We start from the raw sequence: 21,082 nt of genomic DNA, 5'->3' as shown, positions 1-21,082 counted from the left end.
AACGACGACAATAATCGAGAGAGAGAGAGAGAGAGAGAGAGAGAGAGAGAGAGAGAGAGAGAGAGAGAGAGAGAGAGAGAGAGAGAGAGAGAGAGAGAGAGAGAGAGAGAGAGAATAGTCACACCAAGTCAGGCCGAGCCCAACCTAAAAGGGCCGGTGCTCATCGTCAAGACAATCCCAGCCCCAAACGTGGGCAGCTGGGAGTCAGCGTTTGGATTGGAAGCAGGCAGGCAACCTGGCAAGACTAGAGTCCAGGTAACCGTAATCTCTGAGCATTGCACGATCCCTGGCGCCACCTGCTGGACAAACAGGGAACCACACTTATCCCCTGGAAGTTAAATTTGAGGCCCTGGAGACTGTTGAACCCCCAGCAATCGACTAGGTGAGTATAAATGTCTCCATTTCTCAGAGAAGGAAACTGAGGCTCTGAGAGAGATGGTGACTTCCCTAGGGATGGCTACTCAGTAAGTGCCGAAGCCTGGCAGTCCACGGGGGCAGGCAAAGGTCTCTGATTTCAAAGGTCTTAGTCCAGGCCCTCACTACCCTGAATACAGCCCAGCCCTGGAACAGACAGGCACAGAGCACGTGGTTAGAGGTGCAAGTTTTGGCCAAACTGAGGCTCAGATGGATTGGGACCCAGCTGTTGTCCTGAGGAGCAGAGAATCAAAGGTCCGAGAGATTCGTCAGCGGCAGGGTTTTGCCCACCCCTTGCTGTTCTGTGGGCAGGCACAGTGATTCCTGGTCACCAGGTCCTCCCTCAGCCCATATCGGCATGGTGACTCTAGAGCTGAAGACCTGGACAGCCAAGAGGCCAGTGCTGGGCACGCTTGCCTGCACAGGGCCATCCCAGAGCTGGGCAGATCAGGTAAAGGAGTGTGCTGAGCCAGGTGGGGCTGTGGGGAACTGGAGAGCTCACTCAAGGGCTGTGGGCACTTCCCAGCTGCAGCCGACAGGTCTCCAGGTGGGAATGTAGGCAAGTGCAACCAGAGCTTCTGACTTTTCACACACACACACACACACACACACACATACACACACACACACAAAACCCCAAAATCAGACTTTGGAAGTGAAATCTGCTGGTTCTTAAACATGAATGTCTTAATTCAAAATTATAAAAACACCGTATCAGGACAAACAAAAACAAAAGCCACATCTATTCCATGTTTTGGCCCATGGGCTACCAGTTTGAGACCTCGTGTCTCCCATAAAATGCCCCTCTTGATCTGAGCAGCCATTCGTGCTCCACTTTGGAACTAAGAAAGGCCTTCTGGAGAGAGAGGCAGGCCTCAGGCTTTCACTCCTACTTTGCAGGTGCAGCTCTGTGTCTGAGAAGGAATGTGATTTGCTCGACACCACAGAGACCTCACTTCTCAGCTCGAAACCCAAGCTGCCCCTGCCCATCACTACAGGAGAATTCACTTTTCTCTGTGCAGGCACCCAGGATGCAAAACTGGCAAAAATTGTTGCTGCCTATAAAGGTGTTTACCTGAAGGAAGGCATCAAATCCTCCCTGTTGGCCCCAAATGTAGATTAAGGTGACAGTCCTTCCCGTAGAGTGATTTTTCCTTTGATCGAAGCACAGGCCTCAGATAATTCCAAATAATCAGTGCACCACTGTGCCAAAACCCCACCAGGATTCACTCACTGGTTGAGTCTGAAACCTGGACCATTGCAAGACACGAGGCTATCTCTTTGAGAGGATGAACTCTGGAACAGGTTAGTTTTGAAGAAAAAGAGATTAAAAGAGAAGCGGCCCTGGTCTGAATCGGCAGAACTGGATGGGGGCATCATGGCTCAGAATGGGGAAGAAAGGCGGGGAAGGGAGGGAGAGGGAGGGAGGCAGGCCTGGGTCAGCCCTAGCAAGACAGGTCTACAGGTCAAACTCGGCCCGGGAAATGAGATTGCTCTGGCTGGGCAGACGGACCCAGGCAGCTTCATAAAGATAGCCTGGACCCAGGCAGGTGAGAAACAGCTCACAGCCTGAGACCTAGATGACAGGTCTAGGTGCTCTGCACTGGTGTCTGTCCAGATTGGTCCAATCAGTGGACTCTGATTGGCCAGGAACCAGCCCACCCACGTGCTTTTGGAACTCCATTCCAGCCCAGATCCCAGCTCCCAGACCTGAATGGGCCTTACAGGTTGGGCAGAAGACGGGTAGGACCTACCCTGAACCCTGGCATGACACTCAGGAGGAGGTGGGAAATGCCTGGAAAAAGAGTCACATTTTTCCACCATCTCAGTGAAATGGGAGCTCAGAACCCAAAATAAAGGTGAAATGCAACATAAAGACCGTTATTTTCCTGGCACACAAACCCGCAGTGCACTCGGGTAGTCTTCACTGCTCTTCCAAGGGAAAATATATACTGTCCCCATTTTAGAGGAGGAAACGGAAGCTCAAAAACATCAATGACTAGGGGTCACTGGCTCAATGACCCCTGCTGTATGGATCTCACAGACCTCCGTGCCATCTTTGAAGCCCCAGCTCATTCCACCATAGAGCTGGCCACACCACCCCCACGCCACCAGGGTCGGCCCCAAAGGAACTCACCACAGATCAAGATATTTGTATTATAAACTGACTTTTAATAATAATAAAAAATCTATCATGATTTTAATGAGAAGAATCTGTACATTTTAAAGTAAACCAGTGCACGAGGCCCTTGCCCTCAGGGGCCCCTCTCGGTTTCCCCCACGGGGCTAAAGCAGGTCCTTGTTTGTATCAGCGTCACCAGTGTCCAGCAACAAGCCTGCCTCTTGCAGTCTAGTGCTCAAGAAGGTGGTCCCTGGGAACCCAAAGGGCCAACATGCTGGTGGGGCTTTAAGCCTCAGGGGCAGTGGGAAACCCACACCGATCTCACCACCAGCCAAGGGCCTTAGCTGTGACATTTCCCTGCTGGAATACAGGAGCGAGAAAGGACAAACTGCTGAGGGGTCCCTGCGTGGGTCCTTGTGACCAGAACGTGGGCAGGTTGGCTTCCTGTCTCTCTAGCTGACTGAGATGCCCCGAATGCCTGGCTCTGAGCTAAAGTCAAAAAAATAAATTACAGAAGCCACCACCCAGTGTTTCCCAGTGGCCCTCCTACCTTGTAGGACATACACCTGTGTGGGACAACATCTCAGGTGGGTGGTTCAACCCCCTCCGGTCCCCAGAACTGGCCCAACCACCTCTCAAACCCTTGTGGCCAGTCATTCAAAGAGAGCAAAGTAATTCAATCTAATACTGACCGACGGCTGGAGAGCTGGGGTGAGTGGAAAAGGAATCACAGTCCATACCTGTAGGCGATGCCTTACGACCCTAATATTAAAAAGGATGAAATACTGACTTTTTTTGAATTTTCAATAATTTAGTTTTTCTTTCTTTTTTTTAGTAGGACTGGGAAAAGTTGTCAATACTACCTTATGTTGGTCCCGTTAGACAATATACCTTTCTTTGAAATTTAAAATGTCAAATATATAACCGCACAACTTGGGGTGGGGGGAAGTCTCGACAACACCACCAACAACATAAAACTCCAAAATAAAACATAAAGATTTCACGCCATATAAATAAAGTCAGAGCAAATCTCATGCCCAGGGCTGATGGCTGAAGTTCCAATGGCGGTGCTGCCGGAAGCTGGTGTGGCTTTCGAGAGTCCTCTTGGTAACAGGTCTTGTGCCCTGTCCCTCTGTCTTTCCTGGCAGAGGCCTGGCTTTTCCGAGTCCACCAAGCAGGTTAGTACAGGGTTAGGGGTGAATCTGGGAGCTAGGATGAGGAGGAGGCGGAGACACGTGTCGCCTGGAATGTGGACTTAGAAGGAAACCAGGGGTTTCAAAAGTGCAGGTTGAGCCATCCCAAGGGAGCTGAGTCTGCAGGGCTCCAGCTGCAGTGCCCATGACTTCTCCCCTGTGTCCTGGGGACTTGTGGGAAGGAGCCCCAGCCTTGGGTGTACCCATGAACTCTGTGGGTCCCCAGCACCACGCAGACTTCTGGCAGAAGGGTGGAGACCGGGCTGATCAGCCAGCTCATCTGACAGTGGGGGCCACCGCTTGTCCTCACAGAAGGTGATGGAGAAGGCTGGGCAGATCCTGGAGCAGGCGGGAGCAGAGGCCTTGGGCCAGCTCTGGAGAAGGCCGGCGTGGACCGGTGTCCTCCCAAATCCCAGCTCCAGAGGACGCAGTCAAGCGCCGTGCATCTCGGAGTTCAGAGGTCTCCGTCCACCGGAGGCTGGCAGAGGCGGTAGAGCCTAGGCGATGGAGGCAAAAAAGATGAGGAAGGCCGGTGTGGGCCGGGGCCTTATATTGTTAGTTCAATTTTTATTTGAACACCTAACCCATGTCCAGAACACAAAACTCAACAGGTATAAAAAATACAGAGTGAAAAATATTTATGCTGCCCACGCTTTCCCCCAGCTGTCTAGTCCCCTTCCCCCAGCAGTCTCTCCTCCCTCCAGATTGCTGAGAGCTTTACAATTACAGATGTGTCTGTGTGTGTGTTTCTATGTTAAGATACGTGTGTGGGTGTATGTTTACATGTGTGGGGCCGTGCACATTTCTCCACACTAGTGGTGGCAAACCAGACACAGCGCTTTACCCCCTAAGTTTTTTCACTTAATATAATCTTGGGGGCTTCTCCCTGCAGCACACAGAGAGCTGCCTTGGTTTTCTTAATGACTACATTGGGAGGACACCCACTTTCATCTGTAAGTAAAAAGGAGCCACTAATGGGTTCCAAGCAGGAGAGACAGGCAGAGCTGCTGTGGGGAGAATGACGGCAGGGGGACCAGACAGGAGGCAGCTGCGATGACAGGGGCAAGAGAGAGAAGCAAGGCAGCAGTGGTTAGGAGCTTGGCCCCCAGGCCTACACTGCTGCATTCAGAACCCAGCTCTGCCATTTAGTAGCTCTGTGACCTCAGACAAGATACTTAACCTCTCTGTGCCTTAGTGTCCCCACCAATTGGGAATAATAATAGTATCTTGCTCACAGGGTTATTGTTTGGAGCAAATGAGTTAATACAGGAAAAGAGATAAAAACGATGCCTGGAGCAGGGTAATGAAAGTATTAAAAAGAAATGAGGGTTAAAAGAGTGCATATAAAAACTGATGAAACAGTAAGGTCTGTGCATGAGCCACCGTATTGCTATTTCCTGGCTCCGACAATGTCCCGTGGTTACGTGAGAGCTGAGTTGACGGGCACCCAGGAACTCTCTGTACTACTTTTGCAACTTCTTGTGACTCAAACTATTTCAAAATAAAAAGTTATTGGAAAACGGTAGGCAGATGTTGATAGCAAACTGGGACAGTGGGGATGGAGCGAGCAGATGGACTAAAATGAGTAACTACTGGGAAAGGGGGCACCACGTAGTATCACGATACTGTCTGAAATCAACAAGGAGAGAAGGTGGGGTTGTGAGTACAGAAGCAGATGGACTGAGGCCCTGAGGACAGAAAGGCAGCAGAGAAGGGGTGGTGGGGGGCGGATGAGGGATCGCACCACATCGTTGCCCATGGCTCACTCCGGGGCCTTGTCCCATCTTCCCAGCCAAAGTGGGAGCTCCTCTGGGGGTACCAGACTGTCGCTCCCTGAAGTGAGGCCCTCATAAATGAGGTGAAGGCCCATCTGAGCACCAGGGGGTCTGCCTGAGGTTGAGGCCAGAAGTTTGATGGCAGAAGAAGAGGGAGGGGAGGGAGAGCCACTCACCGCGGTGCACCCTGGGGCATCTGGTCCTTGACCCGCAGATTTTTGGCCAGAATCTCCACCCTGGGGCCCTGGGAAGAAAGAACCTGTGAGGCCTCTGCACAGAGTTCCGGGTACTTGAGAAAGCATGTGGGTACGGTGGGGTGAGGAATGGGGCGTATTGCGAGGCCCTAGAAATGGAAATCCAGGGCCCCCTCCAGATGGAGAGAAGGACCACATCTGGGGCTGATGACTACCCAGTCCGCAGATGGCCTCTCATCCTGCCCCAGCTGAGGCACAGCACGCCCTGAGCCCAGGATGCCCAGGCCCGGGTGCCCCGCAGGGACCTGGCTGCAGGGCCGCCTCACCTGCTTCCGCATGATGTCGGTGGCCTGCATGATGCACTTGGGGAGCAGCCCGTGGCTGCGCGCCAGTATGGCCGCCTGCTCCAGAGAGACACTCAGGGTGCTCCTGCAGGTGAGGGGAGAGAGGCACAGCGGGTGAGACAGGTGACCTCCTGCCCCACCATGGCCCCTGAGACCTCACACTCCCGGAAACGCACCACCACCCTGACCATCCGCCCATCATGCCAGGCAGGGCCCTGGGCCTCACATCCTGCTCTCCCCGGGGGCGCTCCTGCCTCAGGGCTGAGAACTGCCCCACTCCCCAGATTACTGTTGGACTCGCTTCCGCAGGGGTCCTCTCAGAGAAGACCCCCCAGCCACCCTGTCCCACCCGCTCAGTCTTTCCCTTGCCTGTCAACACTCCCACACACAGTCAGTGTTTACGGTTCACGCTCTGCCTCTTTCATTCTCTGTGACACTCCCAGTGCCCAGCTCAGAGCTCACCTCTGCATGCCCGTGCCACACATGGCAATCTGGCAAGCCCCCAGGCGGTAGCAGAGCTCGGAGGAGATGGGGATGAGGCTGGCACCCAAGCTCCCAGCGGCACTAGGTTTGGGGTGGACGAAGGACTTCATGAGCCGGCAGAGCTCGTCCAGGGCATTGATGGGGCGTATCAGCTGCAAGACAGACGGACACACAGACACACACACACACACACACACACACACACACACACACACACGGACAGTCAGAGGAGGTCCCCACCCAGCCTTCTACCCCATCATCTCCTTCCAGTCCATCTTGGTTACTGAAGCTGTCTTCCTGCTCCCCTCACTGGGGATTACAGCCCAATTAACCCTCCAGGACCCCTATTCAAGGACCATCTGTGGCTCCCCAGTGCCCCAGAAGCTGGCATTGTGTTCACAACAGATTTCAGGCCTAGCCTCCAATCTCACTTTCTTCACCTGCCCAGGTGTGCCCCCAACGAAGCCTCAATGAAGTAGCTTCTCCTGTCCTCTCCAAGCCATCGTCACCACGTCAAGGGGCACCACCCTAAGAAGAGCCTTCCCTCTGCCCGTTTTCCTCCAGCACCATGTGGAAGTACAAAATGGTGGTTTGCCAGTTCTTTCTGTGTTATCTTAATATTCTCCCAGCCCGACTACAAACCCCCAAAGGACCATGCCCACCACTTCTCTCACAGCCCCCAGCCTCACAGTCCCGAGGCCAGTACCCTAAAACTGCCTGAGCCTGGAAAATGAGTGAGAGGCCTGGAGCGCGTGCCCTCAAGAGGCCAACTGTAACATGTGGGAATGTGGGCCCTGGGCAGCCAGATCTTTTTATTTCTCAAGAAAAGCTAGAAACCCCATCTCATGGGAAATCTTTTGATTTTTGAATGTTGGCAATGAATTTGAAACAAGCAAACAAAAAAAACACTGCACGGCCACATCTGGCTCCAACCTCAGAGAAATGCTGAGATAAACAAGGGAGTGAGGGAGGCACAAGCAAGTGAGTGCCAGCGAAAACAAGTCATCTGAAGAATTCCACAGCAGTGGGGAAGAAGCTGGGGTTCCTAGGATGGGGAGGGAGTTATCCCAGAAGACTTCCTGGAGGAGGCACTGCAGAGGCCTAGGGCTACTTTGTCAGGATGCTGGGGTGCCACCCTGGGCCCTGTGTTCTGTCTTGACCTGAGAGCCCACACAGGGGTGATGGAAGGGTGGACATACCTGGTCAATCTTCACCGCTGTGGTGCTGGCATCTGTGGGCAGGTTGGACCGTTCCAGGTAAAATGCCCTGAGAGAGAAAGATGGGGCTGAGGGGGGACTGCCATGCCCACTGTTCATGCAGCACCTCTCCCACTGCAGTCGTAGCCCCTCTGCCCTCCAACAACTCTCAGAAAGAAACCACTGAGAGCTTCTGGCACAGTTCTCATGCCTGCAGCTACCTATTCCTCCAACAGCCCTGGGAGGACGCAAGGAAGGGCCTCCCTCCCACGCACGCCTCAAATGCCATGTCTCCTTGACTGCCCATCCAAATCAGCACCCAACACCCCCTCTCTCCCCTTGTCCTGCTGTATCTGTCCTCTGAGCGCTCTCATCACTGACACATTACATGGCTCTCTGTTCACTGGTTTATTGCTCACTGCCCCTCTAGAACAGGGCTTGGCCAACGTTTTCTGCAAAGGCCCAACCAGTCAATATTTTAGGCTGTGTGGACCGGTCTCTACTGAGATGCTACTCGGCTCGACCATTGTAGCACAAAAGCAGTCACAGATGACACCTATATGCATGAACATGGCTGTGCGCTAATAAAACTTTATTGACAAAATGGGGGGGGGGGCGGGGGAGGAGGGGGCCAGATAACTGTTGCTCTAGAATCTATGCTCTATAAAGAAGTGGTTTTATTTGGTCACTGCTGACTGCCAAGCAAGCACCCAGAACAGAGCGTGGCCCAAAGAAGGTCTCGATTAACATGTGCTGAATGAAGGAAGGGATGCATGAATGATCACAGGGGCAATATTTTAAATATTCAACAAATGCCACAGAATAGATTGACAGCAGCAATCAATCCAAAGAGATGCCAGTTTTAATAACATAGCTAGATGTTTTCCATCCACAAACGAATGAAAGCATCATCCTCCCATTTCCAAATGGTAAAGCCGGGACCCAAGACGGTGAAGCCCTTACCCGCACGCCAAGTGCCCCGTCTCCTGACCCTCAGCCTACCTTTCTCACGGAGGCAGGAGGTGAGGAGAAGAGGGGCCGGGTGAGGGAGGCAGGAGTGGGAGCTGCTTCTCTGGGCCTGAGGCTTCTCCTGGCGGATGTGGCCCCTGCTCCCCCCACTTCCCTCAGGGGGTCTCCTCTGAGCAGACCCAAGGCCCTGGGGGCCACACCCCTTACTCACATGCTCAAGAATCCCAGGGCCCTGTCCCAGCTCCCACCCCCACACAGAATGAAACAGGCAGCTCCTTTCAGTTGGAAGGTCCTACTTTGAAGCCAAACAGACCCAGTTCTAAGCTCAGCCCAGCCACTGACTAGCTGTGTGACCTTGGGCAAACTGGGTATGTGCTCCGGGTCCTCAGTTTCCTCCTCGGTAAAGTGAGTTAGAATGGCCGACCATGACTGTTGTGAGAATCTGATGAGCTTGTGTAAGCAGAGGGCCCGCCACACAGCAGATGTTCAGGAAAAGGCATTTTGCCCACTCCCACGCTGGGGAACTGTCTGGTGTCTCATCTGCTAACATCCACTCCCCGTGGCTGTGTCCAGGCTTCTGTCCCCAACAGGTAGCCCAGACAGATACCTGAGTTTGCGGTAATACTGCTGAACCTTCTCCAGGGACTGGGCATTGATCTCCTGCTGCAAATCTTCCGCAGCCTGGCTGCCTGAAGGAGGTGGCCCCTCCACATTCTCCAGAGCTGTGAAGGAAGAAGAGGGAAAGCAGGCAGGTGGTTGGGTCCCAGTGCGCTAGGCGGCCTTGGCTGGCCCCTGTGGGCCGCATTCAGTACCCGCAGCTCACCTTTTGTGAAGAGCACAGTGTGCAGCCTCAGGCTGGCCCCACTCTCCAGGCGGGAGGGCAGCTTGGAAAAATGGTAACTGTCGAGGTAGAAGATGACCTTCAGCGCCTGCCGGCTGCCCTCGATGTGGTAGAAGACGTTGGTGTCTATGGGAGGACACGATGGGACAGTGTGGGTCACCACCAAGGCCTAGGGGAGCCCTGCCGCATCTCGGTCAGGGCAGCTTCAGACCTTCCTTCAGACCTCCACAGTGGCCTTTTGGGACCTCCCTGTTCTCTCCACCCGACATGGGTCACCTCAGACCCCTCTGTCTTCCCAGCCTCAAGGTCTTAGCCTGGGACTCGCAGGTTCACACAGCCCAGACTGGTGTCCTGGGGTCTCCCTGTTCTCCCCACTTCAGAGGGACAACCTTAAAGACCCCCTTGCCTCCCACCGTCAGGGTGACATCCTGTCTGCCTACCACAGAGCAGTGGTGTCAGACCTCCCTGCCCTCCCACCCTCTGGGGTAACCTCAGCCATCCCGGTCCTCCCACACTCAGAAGAGCAGCTTCTGACCCCCATTTTGCCTCTTTCAAGAGGTCCCATCTTCTACTGCTTGATTCTTAGACCTGACATTGATACAACCCAATTAGGGAGCTGTCAGTATCTGTCTTTAGAGCCTCACCACTGCTCCCTGTACCCCACACATGGTAGTCCTGGAACTCTGCCTGGCAAACACTGCCCTCAAACAGGATCTGCATCTATTTACACCCACGGGGAAGAGCTTATGGCAGGGGTGGCACTGACACCCAATCCTGCATCCATGGCAGACATCACTAATCAATCGATAGTTCTCCCTGAACCCAAGTTGGCCTATAGACAGACAGCCACTGCCGATCAATTCCAATTGGTACATGAAATGAAACCCGTTGTCCTTTAGACTCTAGTCTATGCATTTTCAACAGACTCTAGTCTAAGCAATGTCGCCCTCAAGGAAGTTAAAACTCGTTCTTGGGGGAGGGCAAAAAACAACCTCCAAAATTTCCTCTCGTTATGTATAAAGTACAGATATACTTGTACATACAGCACATAAACAGATACACAGTTTATCCGTGGTATTAAAATTTCATGGGGTTAGGAAAAAAACTGTCTGAACAGTTTTTCCTTATGGAGATGATAATTTTTAAAGGTTGATAAACACTGATCTAGAGCAGTGTGCTTCAAAATCACCTGGAGGGCTTGTTAACACAGATTTCTAGGCTCTACTTTCAGAGTTTCAGATTCAGGAAGTCTGGGGTGGGGCCTGAGAATTTGCCTTTCTGACAAGCTCTCAGGTGCTACTGCTCCAGAGACCACACTAACAGAACCACAGCTCTAGAACCCAGCCCAGTGGTTCTCAGTCCTGGCTGTACATCAAAGTCACCCAGAAAGCTGTTCAAAATCCCAGTGCCCAGGATCCACCCTATAGACTGAATCTTAAGCACCAGGACTGGGCTTCAGTATCTTTTGTAAAGCTCCCTAGAGGATTCCATTGGAGCCAGGACTGAGACCCACTGGGCTAGATTGTGAGCTCCAGGTGGGAAGGAACCATTGCCGTATTTCTCTCCACTGCATCTCCCAAAGATACAACTGCACATGGCACATATTACAAGCTCATAATCATGGATGCGTGGATGGGTGGGTGATGGAGTGATGGAAGGATGAATGGATGGATGGATGATGGATGGATGGGATGGTGGATGGGTGAATGGGTGAGTAAATGGATGAGAGGATATGTGTGTGGGCAGGTGGAAGAATGGGAGGGTGGGAGGGAAGAAGAAAGGAAGAAAGAAAAAAACGGTACAAGTTCTTAGACAATCTTAACAAGTCTGTGTCCCAAAGAAGGTGATCTCTAGGAATTTTAATAAGAACTGGGTACTGGTTGTTGTTCCCCTTTAACAGCTATTGGAGAAATCTGGGTTCATACAAAAAGAAACCCCTCTTTTCCATATGTGGCTGCAAGGTTCAGCTTTAAGACTCATGTTGGAACATGAGGTTTGAAAGCGTTGGATCCTGGGTCAACCTTGGACAACTGGTCTGGTGGCCAGGGAAGGACAGGTTGACCCTAGAGAAGTCCCCTCCACTCCAGAACCCCCACTGCCATGGTGGGGTGGGAGGAATCACTTACTGGCCACGTAGTTCTCGTCCAGCTGCTTAAAGGAGAAGGTGACATTGTCCAGTTCCGAGAGGGTCACCCAGATGTCCTCCAGCATGGTCCGCTCCTCCTTCTGCAGAAGGAACACAGGGTAAAGGAGTCTCAGATGCCACCCCTTCCTGGGGTTTTCACTTCAAGATGCGGTGAGTCAAGTCTGTCTGGTCAACATAGCAGATGTGCGCCTCCCAGGAGCCAGGTTCTGTGCTGGGTTCTCCAGGGCTGGCCGTGAAATCGGGTTTGCTTGGTCTGCACCTCCCAAGCTCAGAACCCATCTCTGCTGTCCTGTGCCCGGTGGCCCCTCACCTGGGCCATTGCTGCAATCCAACTCAACCATCTCACACCTAACAGCCCAAATGAAGTCCTCGTTTTCCTCCTCAACCCTGTCCAGGAGGCCCCATCTCAGCACAGGGCCCCAGCATCCGCCCAGCAGCCTAAGCCCCAAGCTTTTAACTTTAAGGACTTCTTGACTTCTCTCTCCCCTCACCCTATACACGGCCCATCACCAAGTCCTGATGGGTTGGCCTCCAAAATGAACCCCAGATCTATCCACATCCCTCTATTCTCCTCACCACCCCCAACACAAGACGCCATCGTCTCTCCGAGAGGACGATACCAGCCTCTTCACGGGTCTCCCTCTGCCACCCTTTCCCCAAACAAGGGGCAGCCAGGGATAAAGAGGAGATGTAGAGAGAACAGGGCAGCGTAGGGGTTGCCAAGCCTAGCGTCAGACTCCCGGGGTTCCCCTGTGACTACAAGTTATCTTTGAAAAACATATATTACTCACCTGCTCCAAGCCTCCAAACCCTCCCTCGGCTCCCAGAATAAAGACCCAGGCTCTGCAGATATGGCCTCGCTGACCCCATCCCCCAACTCCCTTGGCAGACTCCTGTCCAGCCACAATGGCCTCTGTTCAAGACCTTTGCACATGCCTAGCACACTCGTCCTCAGACTATTTACCTAGTTGGCTGGCTTGGTACTCGGTTCTCAGCTCAACCATCATCTCTGTCACCTCAGAGAGGCCATCTCTGAACATTTAAATCCAAAGAAATTCAATCACCTTCTAAGCCTTCTGCATAACTCCCCTTCTTTCCATCTCTCCTGCCTGTTCCTTCCTTCCCAATTGACTCCCCCCAACTAGAAAGTGAGCTTCAGATCCCCGGCACACAGAGCCTGGCACATTGTGGTGACTGGTGAATTAACGCACTGGGTCCTGGGCTCCTTATCTGAGAAGAGGAGGGTGAAGGCTGGGTGTTCCCGGCTGCCTCTCCAGGCTCCGTGGCGCTTTCCAGGAACCAGTGGCAGTGCCTGTGTGCAAAATTGACCAGCAGAGGGCGCGACCAAGCCATGCTTTCTCAACAGCTGTGGCCTTCAGCCTCGCCTGGGAAAATGTCTAGGAGGCTGAGGGAGGCAGAGGTGGGGGGAGCTGCAGCCTGGGTACTCGGGGTGCAGGAGCCAACAGCACGGAACAAGTGCTGCTGCAGGCTGCACATCTGGGGGACGTCGTCTCTGAGGCTTTGGCACCCCAAAATGATGAGTCATTGGCTCTGCCTCCCCCGGGGCCAGCAGAGGGACCCACCTGATTCTGAGCCCTGAGAGTGGAAGGACAGGGGGATCAGGGACAAAGAGAAAGCAGGACAGCCTAGGGGTTACTGGACCTAGAGTCAGACACCCAGAGTTCAAACCTGGCTGCCTGGGTCTTAGTGTTCTCCTTAAAATGTAGGTGTAGAGGACCTGCCTTGGGGCGACCAAGAGGATTGAATGAAATGCTGTTTGGACCAAGGAAGTTCACCTGGATTATTACAAAAGCTTCCTTACTGGCCTCTCAGCTTCTGCCCTAGCCCTCAGTCTTCCCCATCCAGCAGGGGTGATTCTGTAAGGGTCCAAGTCAGATCCTGTCCCTGCTCTGCTCACACCCACTCAGAGTAACAGCCAAAGTCCCACAACAGACTGCAAGACCCCGTACCGTCTGACCCCAGTTAATTCCCAAGACTCACCTCCCCCCGTCTTTGCTCCAGTCAAACCCGCACCTTGTGTCTCAAACACTGCATGCAAGCTCATGCCTCAGGGCCTTTGCACCTGCTGTTCTCTCTGCCTGGAAGGCTACTCCCCAGTATCCTCATGGCTCACTCTTTCCCTCCAGTTCCTAGGTTGGATGTCACCTTCTTAGTGAGGCCTTCACTGGCCACCTTATCAAAACTTTCAACTGTTGCCACCCCACACCTTCCTGTCCCATTCCCTGATCAATTTTTCTCCTTACCCTTATCACTATATACCAGCTTTTCTCAAGTGTGACACTACTGACATTTAGGGGCAGATACCGTGTTTCCCCGAAAATACGACCTAGCCAATCAGCTCTAATGCGTCTTTTGGAGCAAAAATTAATATAAGACCCGGTATTATATTATACATTATATTATGTTTTATATTATATTATATTACATTATATTATACCCGGTCTTATATTATATTAAAATAAGACTGGGTCTTATATTTATTTTTGCTCCAAAAGACGCATTAGAGCTGATGGTCCGGCTAGGTCTTCTTTTCGGGGAAACACGGTAATTCTTGGGGACAGGGGGACATCCTATACATTGTAGGATGTTTAGCAGCAGCATCCCTGGCCTCCATACACACCAGTAGTCCCTCCTCTCCCCTAAAATGTCTCCAGACATGACCAAGTGTCCCCAGAGGGTTACAACTGCTCTGGCTGAGAACCACTGGTCTACGCCACTTATTTTCCTGATTTTGTTTATGTGTCTCCTCTGACTAGGATGTAAGATCCCTGAGTACAGCTCTGTGCTTTGTTCACTACGTACGCCAGTGCCTCTAACAGTGGCACACAGTAGGTGCTCAACAAACAGCTGCTGAATGAACTAGGGGCTGAGCGAGCGCCTGAGGGAGGAAGCAAGAGCCTCCTGCTCAGGCTCCCAGGGGCACCTGCTCCCTCTTTCCCCCACTCACCACCGCGGCCGGCGAGAGCAGGGACTGGCAGTGCAGGAGAACGCCGGTGGCCGCCACCTGCTCCAGCCACTTGCGGCTGGCATCCCGGCTGCTTTCCTCGTACTCGCCGTTGTTGTTGTAGCGGTAGCTGAGGGCCGCGAGGAGTTGCTCGGAGAAGGTGCACACGGCGGCCACCAGGGCCTGGCAGAAGATGGCGTCCCTCCGCAGCTGCAGCTCGGTGTCTGGAGGGCGGGGAGGGGCCTCGCTGGGCTGGTGCTCCTGGGTCACCAGCAGGCCCAAGCCCCAAAGCCCCCCACTCCCAGCAGAACCAACCCCCCTCCCCATCGGTCTAGCCTCTGGGCCAACTTGCCACAAGTCAACCCCAGCCACCAAAGGCCAACGCCACAAAAATCCATTCTCCAAAAAGCCCATTTGCTGAAAACCTCGATTCTCTCAGTGACCCATCGGCCTTGTGATGTTTCTAAGGCTTCCCCTGAACCCCAACCCTCAGCTGTTTCTCCGTATGGTAGGGGGTTTCTCAGACTTGGCTGGTTGAAGGCCAATGACACCAAGCCTTTCTGCCAATCTCCACGTTTTAAGACCTGCAGTTTACCATTTTCTCTAGTTTTGAGAAGGACGCCTTCTTCCTGCCCCCTGCCCCGCCTTCCTTGCCCCTGCTCTTGACGTGGTTTGCAGAACTGGCCGATTTGGGGCGATCACTCATTCAGGGCCCCAGTCTTCTACAAGGGATTAGTTTCCATGATTGGCTCTGGCCAATTGGTTTTCAGTGACCAATTCCAACCCACATCCTATTTCAGCTGCCCCGTGACTGATGATTTCCGGAAAAGAAGGGGGACAGAGAATATCCTCCAGCTTCCCCGAGCCACCATCAGCCCCTTCTCCTCCCCACGGTCTGCCGGATAGGAAGTCCCAGTTGGGGCTGGGGACTCGGCTGACAAAGAGTCTCCCTAGTCGTTGGTCCTCTATCTATCCTGTGTCATTGTCAAGATCCACTCAGGCCTGGGAGGTGGCAAGACACAGGCTCCTGGCTCCAGGGCCCTGAGACTTGTCCCCTGGCAAGAGGAGGAGGCGAGCGAGGTCTAGCTAGTTATCAGCGGTGTGAGAAGCATAATGTGACTTCCTTCCTGTGCAGGGCCTCACGACCAGGGGAAAGTCAACCTCAGCTGGCAGAAGAGGCCTTCCCCGGGCACCCACTGCCAGGATGGCCTCTCCTGGATACACCTGGGTGTGTGCAAATCACAGACGGTTGCTGCTTCAAAGCCCTCACCTGTGCATTTCAGCAAGGCCAGGAGCAGCTGGTTCTTCCCATCTGGAAGGAGAAGGGGTAGAGAAAGGAAAATGGGCCGGGAGGAGTTAGCAGAAGGTTCGAACGGAGCTGGGCCCTCCCTGCAGCCCAAGCTCTGAACCTTCTGTACTGGAGCTCTGGGAACGTATAGTTCTGCTAAAGAAGCTATGATTGAATGTTGGGTGGATTCCAGAACCCTCCTGACTTCCAGGGGATGCAATGCCAACTGTTCGTTGCATGCCAGCTGTTACATGGGTACAGCTGTACCCACCAAACAGAGACTAAAACCAGCCCCTCCAACTCCTGGGCCAGAGCTCCCAGCCCACACCTTCTACATGCATGTGGGCACACATTTACATGTGTACATACACACAGGTGCACACTCAGACCCACATACACTCACAGGTGTACTCAGGCACGTATGCACACCTCCACAGCCACAGCCCTGCACACATGTAGACAAACTTCAGACCTTCCGGGCACAGGCCTAACATCCTGGTTTCTTTCCATCAAAAACAGGCTCTTAGGCCCAAAGGGGCTTAAAAGAAAAAGCTGAAAAGCCTTTGGATTTGGCCTCTTTGAGATACTTTTTGTCCTGGAGAGGCACTAAGGCACCGGGCTGGCTGTGGTAATGAGAATGGCGGCCACAACGACATATACTTACTAAGGACTTCCCGTGTCCCAGGCACTGTACTAACTGCCCTATCTGTATTGACATAGTCCTCACAACAACACGTGAGGGGAGTATGAACCCATTTCACACACAAGGAAACTGAGGCACAGAGGACTGAAGAAATTTGCCAAGATCACACAGCCAGTAAGCAGGAGAGCTGGGGTTCGAGCACTGGCAATCGGGCTCAGAGTCCACGTTCTTAACCAATTACAGTTTTGGAAAACAGGACAGCTCAGGGCCGACACAGGCTTCTAACCCAGGGGCTGCTGCTCCTGGGGGAACAGCTCTGATACTTTGCACCTCCTGCTATCCTGGTCCAATGCCTCTCTAGTCTGGGGTCCTTCTAACCCAGAAGTCCCAGACTCAAATGCTGCCAAGACCCAGGCAGATAACGTAAGATGTGTGAGGCAGACACCAGGAAGCAGGGCATGGTGGGGACTGTGGTGAACTGGAAGGTATCACTGCCCCATCTAAAAGGAGCTACCTTCATTTCCAGGCAAGTGGGACTGTGGACTGTAGGCCTGTTAATGCTGCATCTTGTGACTATTCTAGAGCAGCCAGAAATGTAGATTGTTATGTGTGATTGCGGATTATAAACACTGGCAGCTGATTCACATTTTTTTATGCTATAGTATCAAAGCCTATCTGTGGGCCCAAGTCTGATCAGGGGGCTCCCAGCTTGTGACCCTGATAGTAAATACAAAGAATTGAATTAAAAGCACAATTTCAGAAGTTAAGAAGGAACAACTCAGGCTTCTCAGCTTCCCAACCCTGCAAGGAAACCCCAGGCACGCAAAATCAGCAGCTCCTTGATCAAATGTGTAAGTCCCAAGGCCCTGTCTAGGACAGGACACTCAGCTGAGAAAGGAGGACACCTGCTCATGTCATTCTCCCCCCGGGCATGGGGACATATGGGGCATTCCTCCTCCTTCCACATTAAGAGCCAAAGGCCACAAACCCGCCACGCTGCCCGACTGACCTTCCACGTATCTCTGAATATTGTCCACCAGGGTCTTGATGGAGTTGGGGAGGTTCCAGGGGTCCTCCTGAATGCTGATCTGGATCAGGCTCCGGCCACGGATTGTACACTCTTCTTTCTGTTTGAACTCTGGGGCAGGAAAATGACATGAGGGCAGGAAAGGGACAGAGACAGCTTTGGAGAAAGGTGGCACAAAGGCCTGTGTGCCATTACCAGATTCCAAAGCTCAGAATCCTCATTCGAGGATGCTGGCAGGACTCTTGGGTATTATCTGTTCCATGGAGAGCAAATACATGGTAAGTGTGCTACTGATTCACAGTACCACACCCATGGCAGACATCACTCATCACTCATCGATCTCAGCACTCCTGCTAGTCTGAGGCGTGACTCCACACAGCTGAAACCAATCCAGGGCAGGCATCAAAAATCAATCACTGCATTCTTTTCTCCAGAGCCTGGACATAGTCACAGGATTCTTAGGTACTACTTCCTCACAGCCACACCAATTGAGCTGGCACATGAGTTATAACCTAGTGTAACCTTTTCCCTATACACAGAAGGAAGCCCAGACACAGAGAGGGAAGGTATCCTGCCTAAAGTCACACAGCTGGGTCGTGACAGTGTTGGGACTTGAACCTGGCCCCAGCATCACCGTTCAAAGGCCAAGCAGACCCAGGCCCCTGTTCCTTTGGCCTCTTTCCTGCTATGGGGTCCCAGGTTTCTGAGATATTTATGGTTTGGTTTCCTCTGAGTTTGATGTTTCTGCTTTCTGAGGTCCATCCCTGGGAGAGATGATCCAGAGACAGCAGGAGGGGCAGCTGAGCTAGGACACCCCAACTCCTCACCACTTCCTACCCTTATTTCGGTGTAACTGCTGCATCCAACTGGGAGCCCCTTGAGGTCAGGGACAGTGTCACATACATCTCAGGGTCCCCCAAGCCCAGCACAAGGGCTGGCACAGCTTGTCCTGCGAATTACTTACTGGATGAATGGATGAGAGGGCGGATGGTGGTGGGTGGATGGGTAGGTGGGAGGAAAGATAGGTGAGAGAATATACACGTCAATTCTTTTCCTCTCAATCATTTCAAGACAGTCTCAATTTGGTGCTGGTAAGTCCTTAACACTTCTCACTGATCCCGCTCACGAGTAACGTGCTCTGAGCAGGCAGCAGTATCTGACTCTATAGTAGGATGACATTTTTGTGGCTGTTTCCATTGGATTTATCATGGTCATCATTATTTTATGGCATGTTATACTGGTTTTACATACATAGGAAGTTTAATGAGTTCCTTTCAAAATTAAATATTTAAGAGGGAGATACTTTTTCAAAATAGTTAGGACAATAATTATACGCGCAGCAAATGAATATGGTTTTCAAAAATGTAAAGCTGTAGGTAGATTCTGTGACTCTGGCCAAAATGGTGAAAGGGGGGATGTGGGTGTCTGAGGTTTGGCAAATTGTGCTCGTCCTTCCTTTCCTGTTACAAACGGTCAGATGGAGGCCCAAAGTGCCTCAGGGACCAGCCCAGGGGTCCGCAAACTTTTAATGGAAAGAGCCAAATAGGAACTGTTTTAGGCTTTTGCAGGGCATACGGTCTCTGTCACATATTCTTTGTTTTGTTTTTACAACCCTTTATAAATGAAAAAAGCATTCTCAGCTCAGTCTGTACAAAACTGAGCCATGGCTTGGATTTGGCCCATGGGCTGAACTTGACGGCCCCTGGACTAGCCCATAGTCATTGGGCAGGAGCGGGGCTAAGCTGAGTGTGTGACCTGGTTGTCCTGCCTCCAGTCCAGCACTCATGCCCCATTGCAGGCTGTCTGTCTCCTTGTTGGATGCGGGATGTCATTCCTAGTCCTGTCGAGGGACTCCTCTCTGCTCACCTTGCAAGCTGTGGTCCATGGGGAAATGCTTGGTCTCTTCAAAAGCCCTGCTCATGACTGGCCCCTTGAGAAGTGCGTGGATGGAGTCCACCTGGGTGGCAGGAAGCTCTGGGTTAGTGGGGTCCCTGTGGCCTTCCAGGTTGTGAGGACCCCATGACCCACAGCCCCTGCCCCGGCTCCTGGCTTGTGGGTTCTCATCAGGGGTGATAAGAGGAACCCAAGGTCAGGCCAGGGTTGGGAACAAAGGTCCTACCTGGTTAAAGAGATGTTCAAGGCAGCCGTGAAGCTTGTCCTGCTTGTCTGATGGGATTCGCATGTCACAGGGCAGTTCGTCCCCTGGCAGAAGAAAGAAGAAACAGCCATCAATTATTCCTGCCCCATCTCACACCTTTCCAATTTTTTTTCCAAGAAGGCAACGTAATAGCTACAGAGTTCCAAAACCCACAGCGACTTGGAGTCTGACAGACCCAGATCCTGGCAGTGTGACGCTGGGCAAATCTCTTGACCTCCCTGAGTCTCAGTTTCTTCATCTTCAAAGTGGGCAAAATGCAATAAAGCATCACACAACTTAAGTCATTGTTATTATTTCCATTCTGCAAATGAGGAAACTGAGAACCAGAGAAAAGGAACTGGACCCCAAGTCTCCTGATCCATCACCCAGCTATTTCAGTTAAATCAGCTGTCACATGTAAGCTCCTTCCTAAAATCTCCCCAGGGACAGTTTTTTTGTGGCTGAATATCTTATGTGATGAAATATTTACTTAAAGTTCAGCAATATCTTCACTTTTGCTTGAGCTTCTTTTTCTTCTGTTAAATTGAAGTATAATTAAAATTAAATTTTTATGCACAGACTCCCTCTGGAAGATCACACAGGCAATAGTGACAGTGGGAGCTTGGGAACTGGGAGGCTGGGTTATAAGGGTGGGAGGGAGGCTTGTCACCACCTGCCATTTGAATTATGAAACATGTGGATGTCTGATCTATTCACAAAGTGGAATTTTTTTTAAAGGCTGAAATCAATGACACTAAAGTAAAAACAAATTTCAATCTTTCAGAAAAAGTTGCAAGTGAGTATAATCTAATTTATAGAATATTATTTATATCTGTCTATCCATTCAGCATCCACCCACATGTCCATCTGTGCAGAATTATGTGCTCACCAATGGTGTCCAAATGTAACTGATGGTCATTTTTGGGGAAGAGGTTGAGGTTCTTATTTCCACGTACTTCTTTTGAAGTTTTCTGTGTCATTTGAAGTTTTAGTCTGAGTATGTGTCACTTTTATGGGAACCATGAGGTCACCCTATTTTAGTGATGTCAGAGCACTCATCACGATCTATAACTGTATCACGTATGTTTTCATCTGTTCCATGCCCATGACATTTCATGGAGAACATCAGCTCTGTAAGGACCAGGATCTTTTGTTTCATTCACTGCTATAGTGTCAGCACAAAATAGGTGCTCAATAAAAGATGCTGAACGAGCGAATGAAAGGAAAGATACTACCACACTATTCGAGATAATACAAAATAATGTAACATTAAGTATAATAAAGTAACAACAAACAAAACGAAATCTCAACGGAGAGACCCCTCTCCTCAAGCACAAGCCCCTGC

General features: G+C 51.8%; 1 protein-coding gene across 1 annotated transcript in view; it reads right to left on the bottom strand.

Moving 5' to 3' along the window:
* Window positions 1-2,565: 2,565 nt before the first annotated feature.
* The window catches only part of PREX1 (phosphatidylinositol-3,4,5-trisphosphate dependent Rac exchange factor 1), a 178,627-nt gene continuing 160,110 nt past the window's right edge, over window positions 2,566-21,082 (bottom strand). The window contains exons 28-40 of the mRNA XM_088789076.1: window positions 19,720-19,802; window positions 19,467-19,557; window positions 17,583-17,711; window positions 15,913-15,954; window positions 14,646-14,866; window positions 11,658-11,757; window positions 9,514-9,657; window positions 9,298-9,412; window positions 7,725-7,791; window positions 6,505-6,677; window positions 6,025-6,127; window positions 5,681-5,748; window positions 2,566-4,226 (exon numbers count right to left, since the gene is read on the bottom strand). Of these exons, the coding sequence (XP_088645202.1) occupies window positions 4,184-4,226; window positions 5,681-5,748; window positions 6,025-6,127; window positions 6,505-6,677; window positions 7,725-7,791; window positions 9,298-9,412; window positions 9,514-9,657; window positions 11,658-11,757; window positions 14,646-14,866; window positions 15,913-15,954; window positions 17,583-17,711; window positions 19,467-19,557; window positions 19,720-19,802 (1,379 nt within the window). The 3' untranslated portion in view covers window positions 2,566-4,183. The remainder of the gene's footprint in view (window positions 4,227-5,680; window positions 5,749-6,024; window positions 6,128-6,504; window positions 6,678-7,724; window positions 7,792-9,297; window positions 9,413-9,513; window positions 9,658-11,657; window positions 11,758-14,645; window positions 14,867-15,912; window positions 15,955-17,582; window positions 17,712-19,466; window positions 19,558-19,719; window positions 19,803-21,082) is intronic.

The sequence above is a fragment of the Rhinolophus sinicus genome, chromosome 13 (assembly GCF_057876585.1).
Source record: "Rhinolophus sinicus isolate RSI-liver-muscle chromosome 13, RSI-T2T, whole genome shotgun sequence".
Classification (NCBI taxonomy): domain Eukaryota; kingdom Metazoa; phylum Chordata; class Mammalia; order Chiroptera; family Rhinolophidae; genus Rhinolophus; species Rhinolophus sinicus.
The sequence above is the reverse complement of the archived record's forward strand: the minus strand, read 5'-3'. Positions and strand labels throughout refer to the sequence as shown.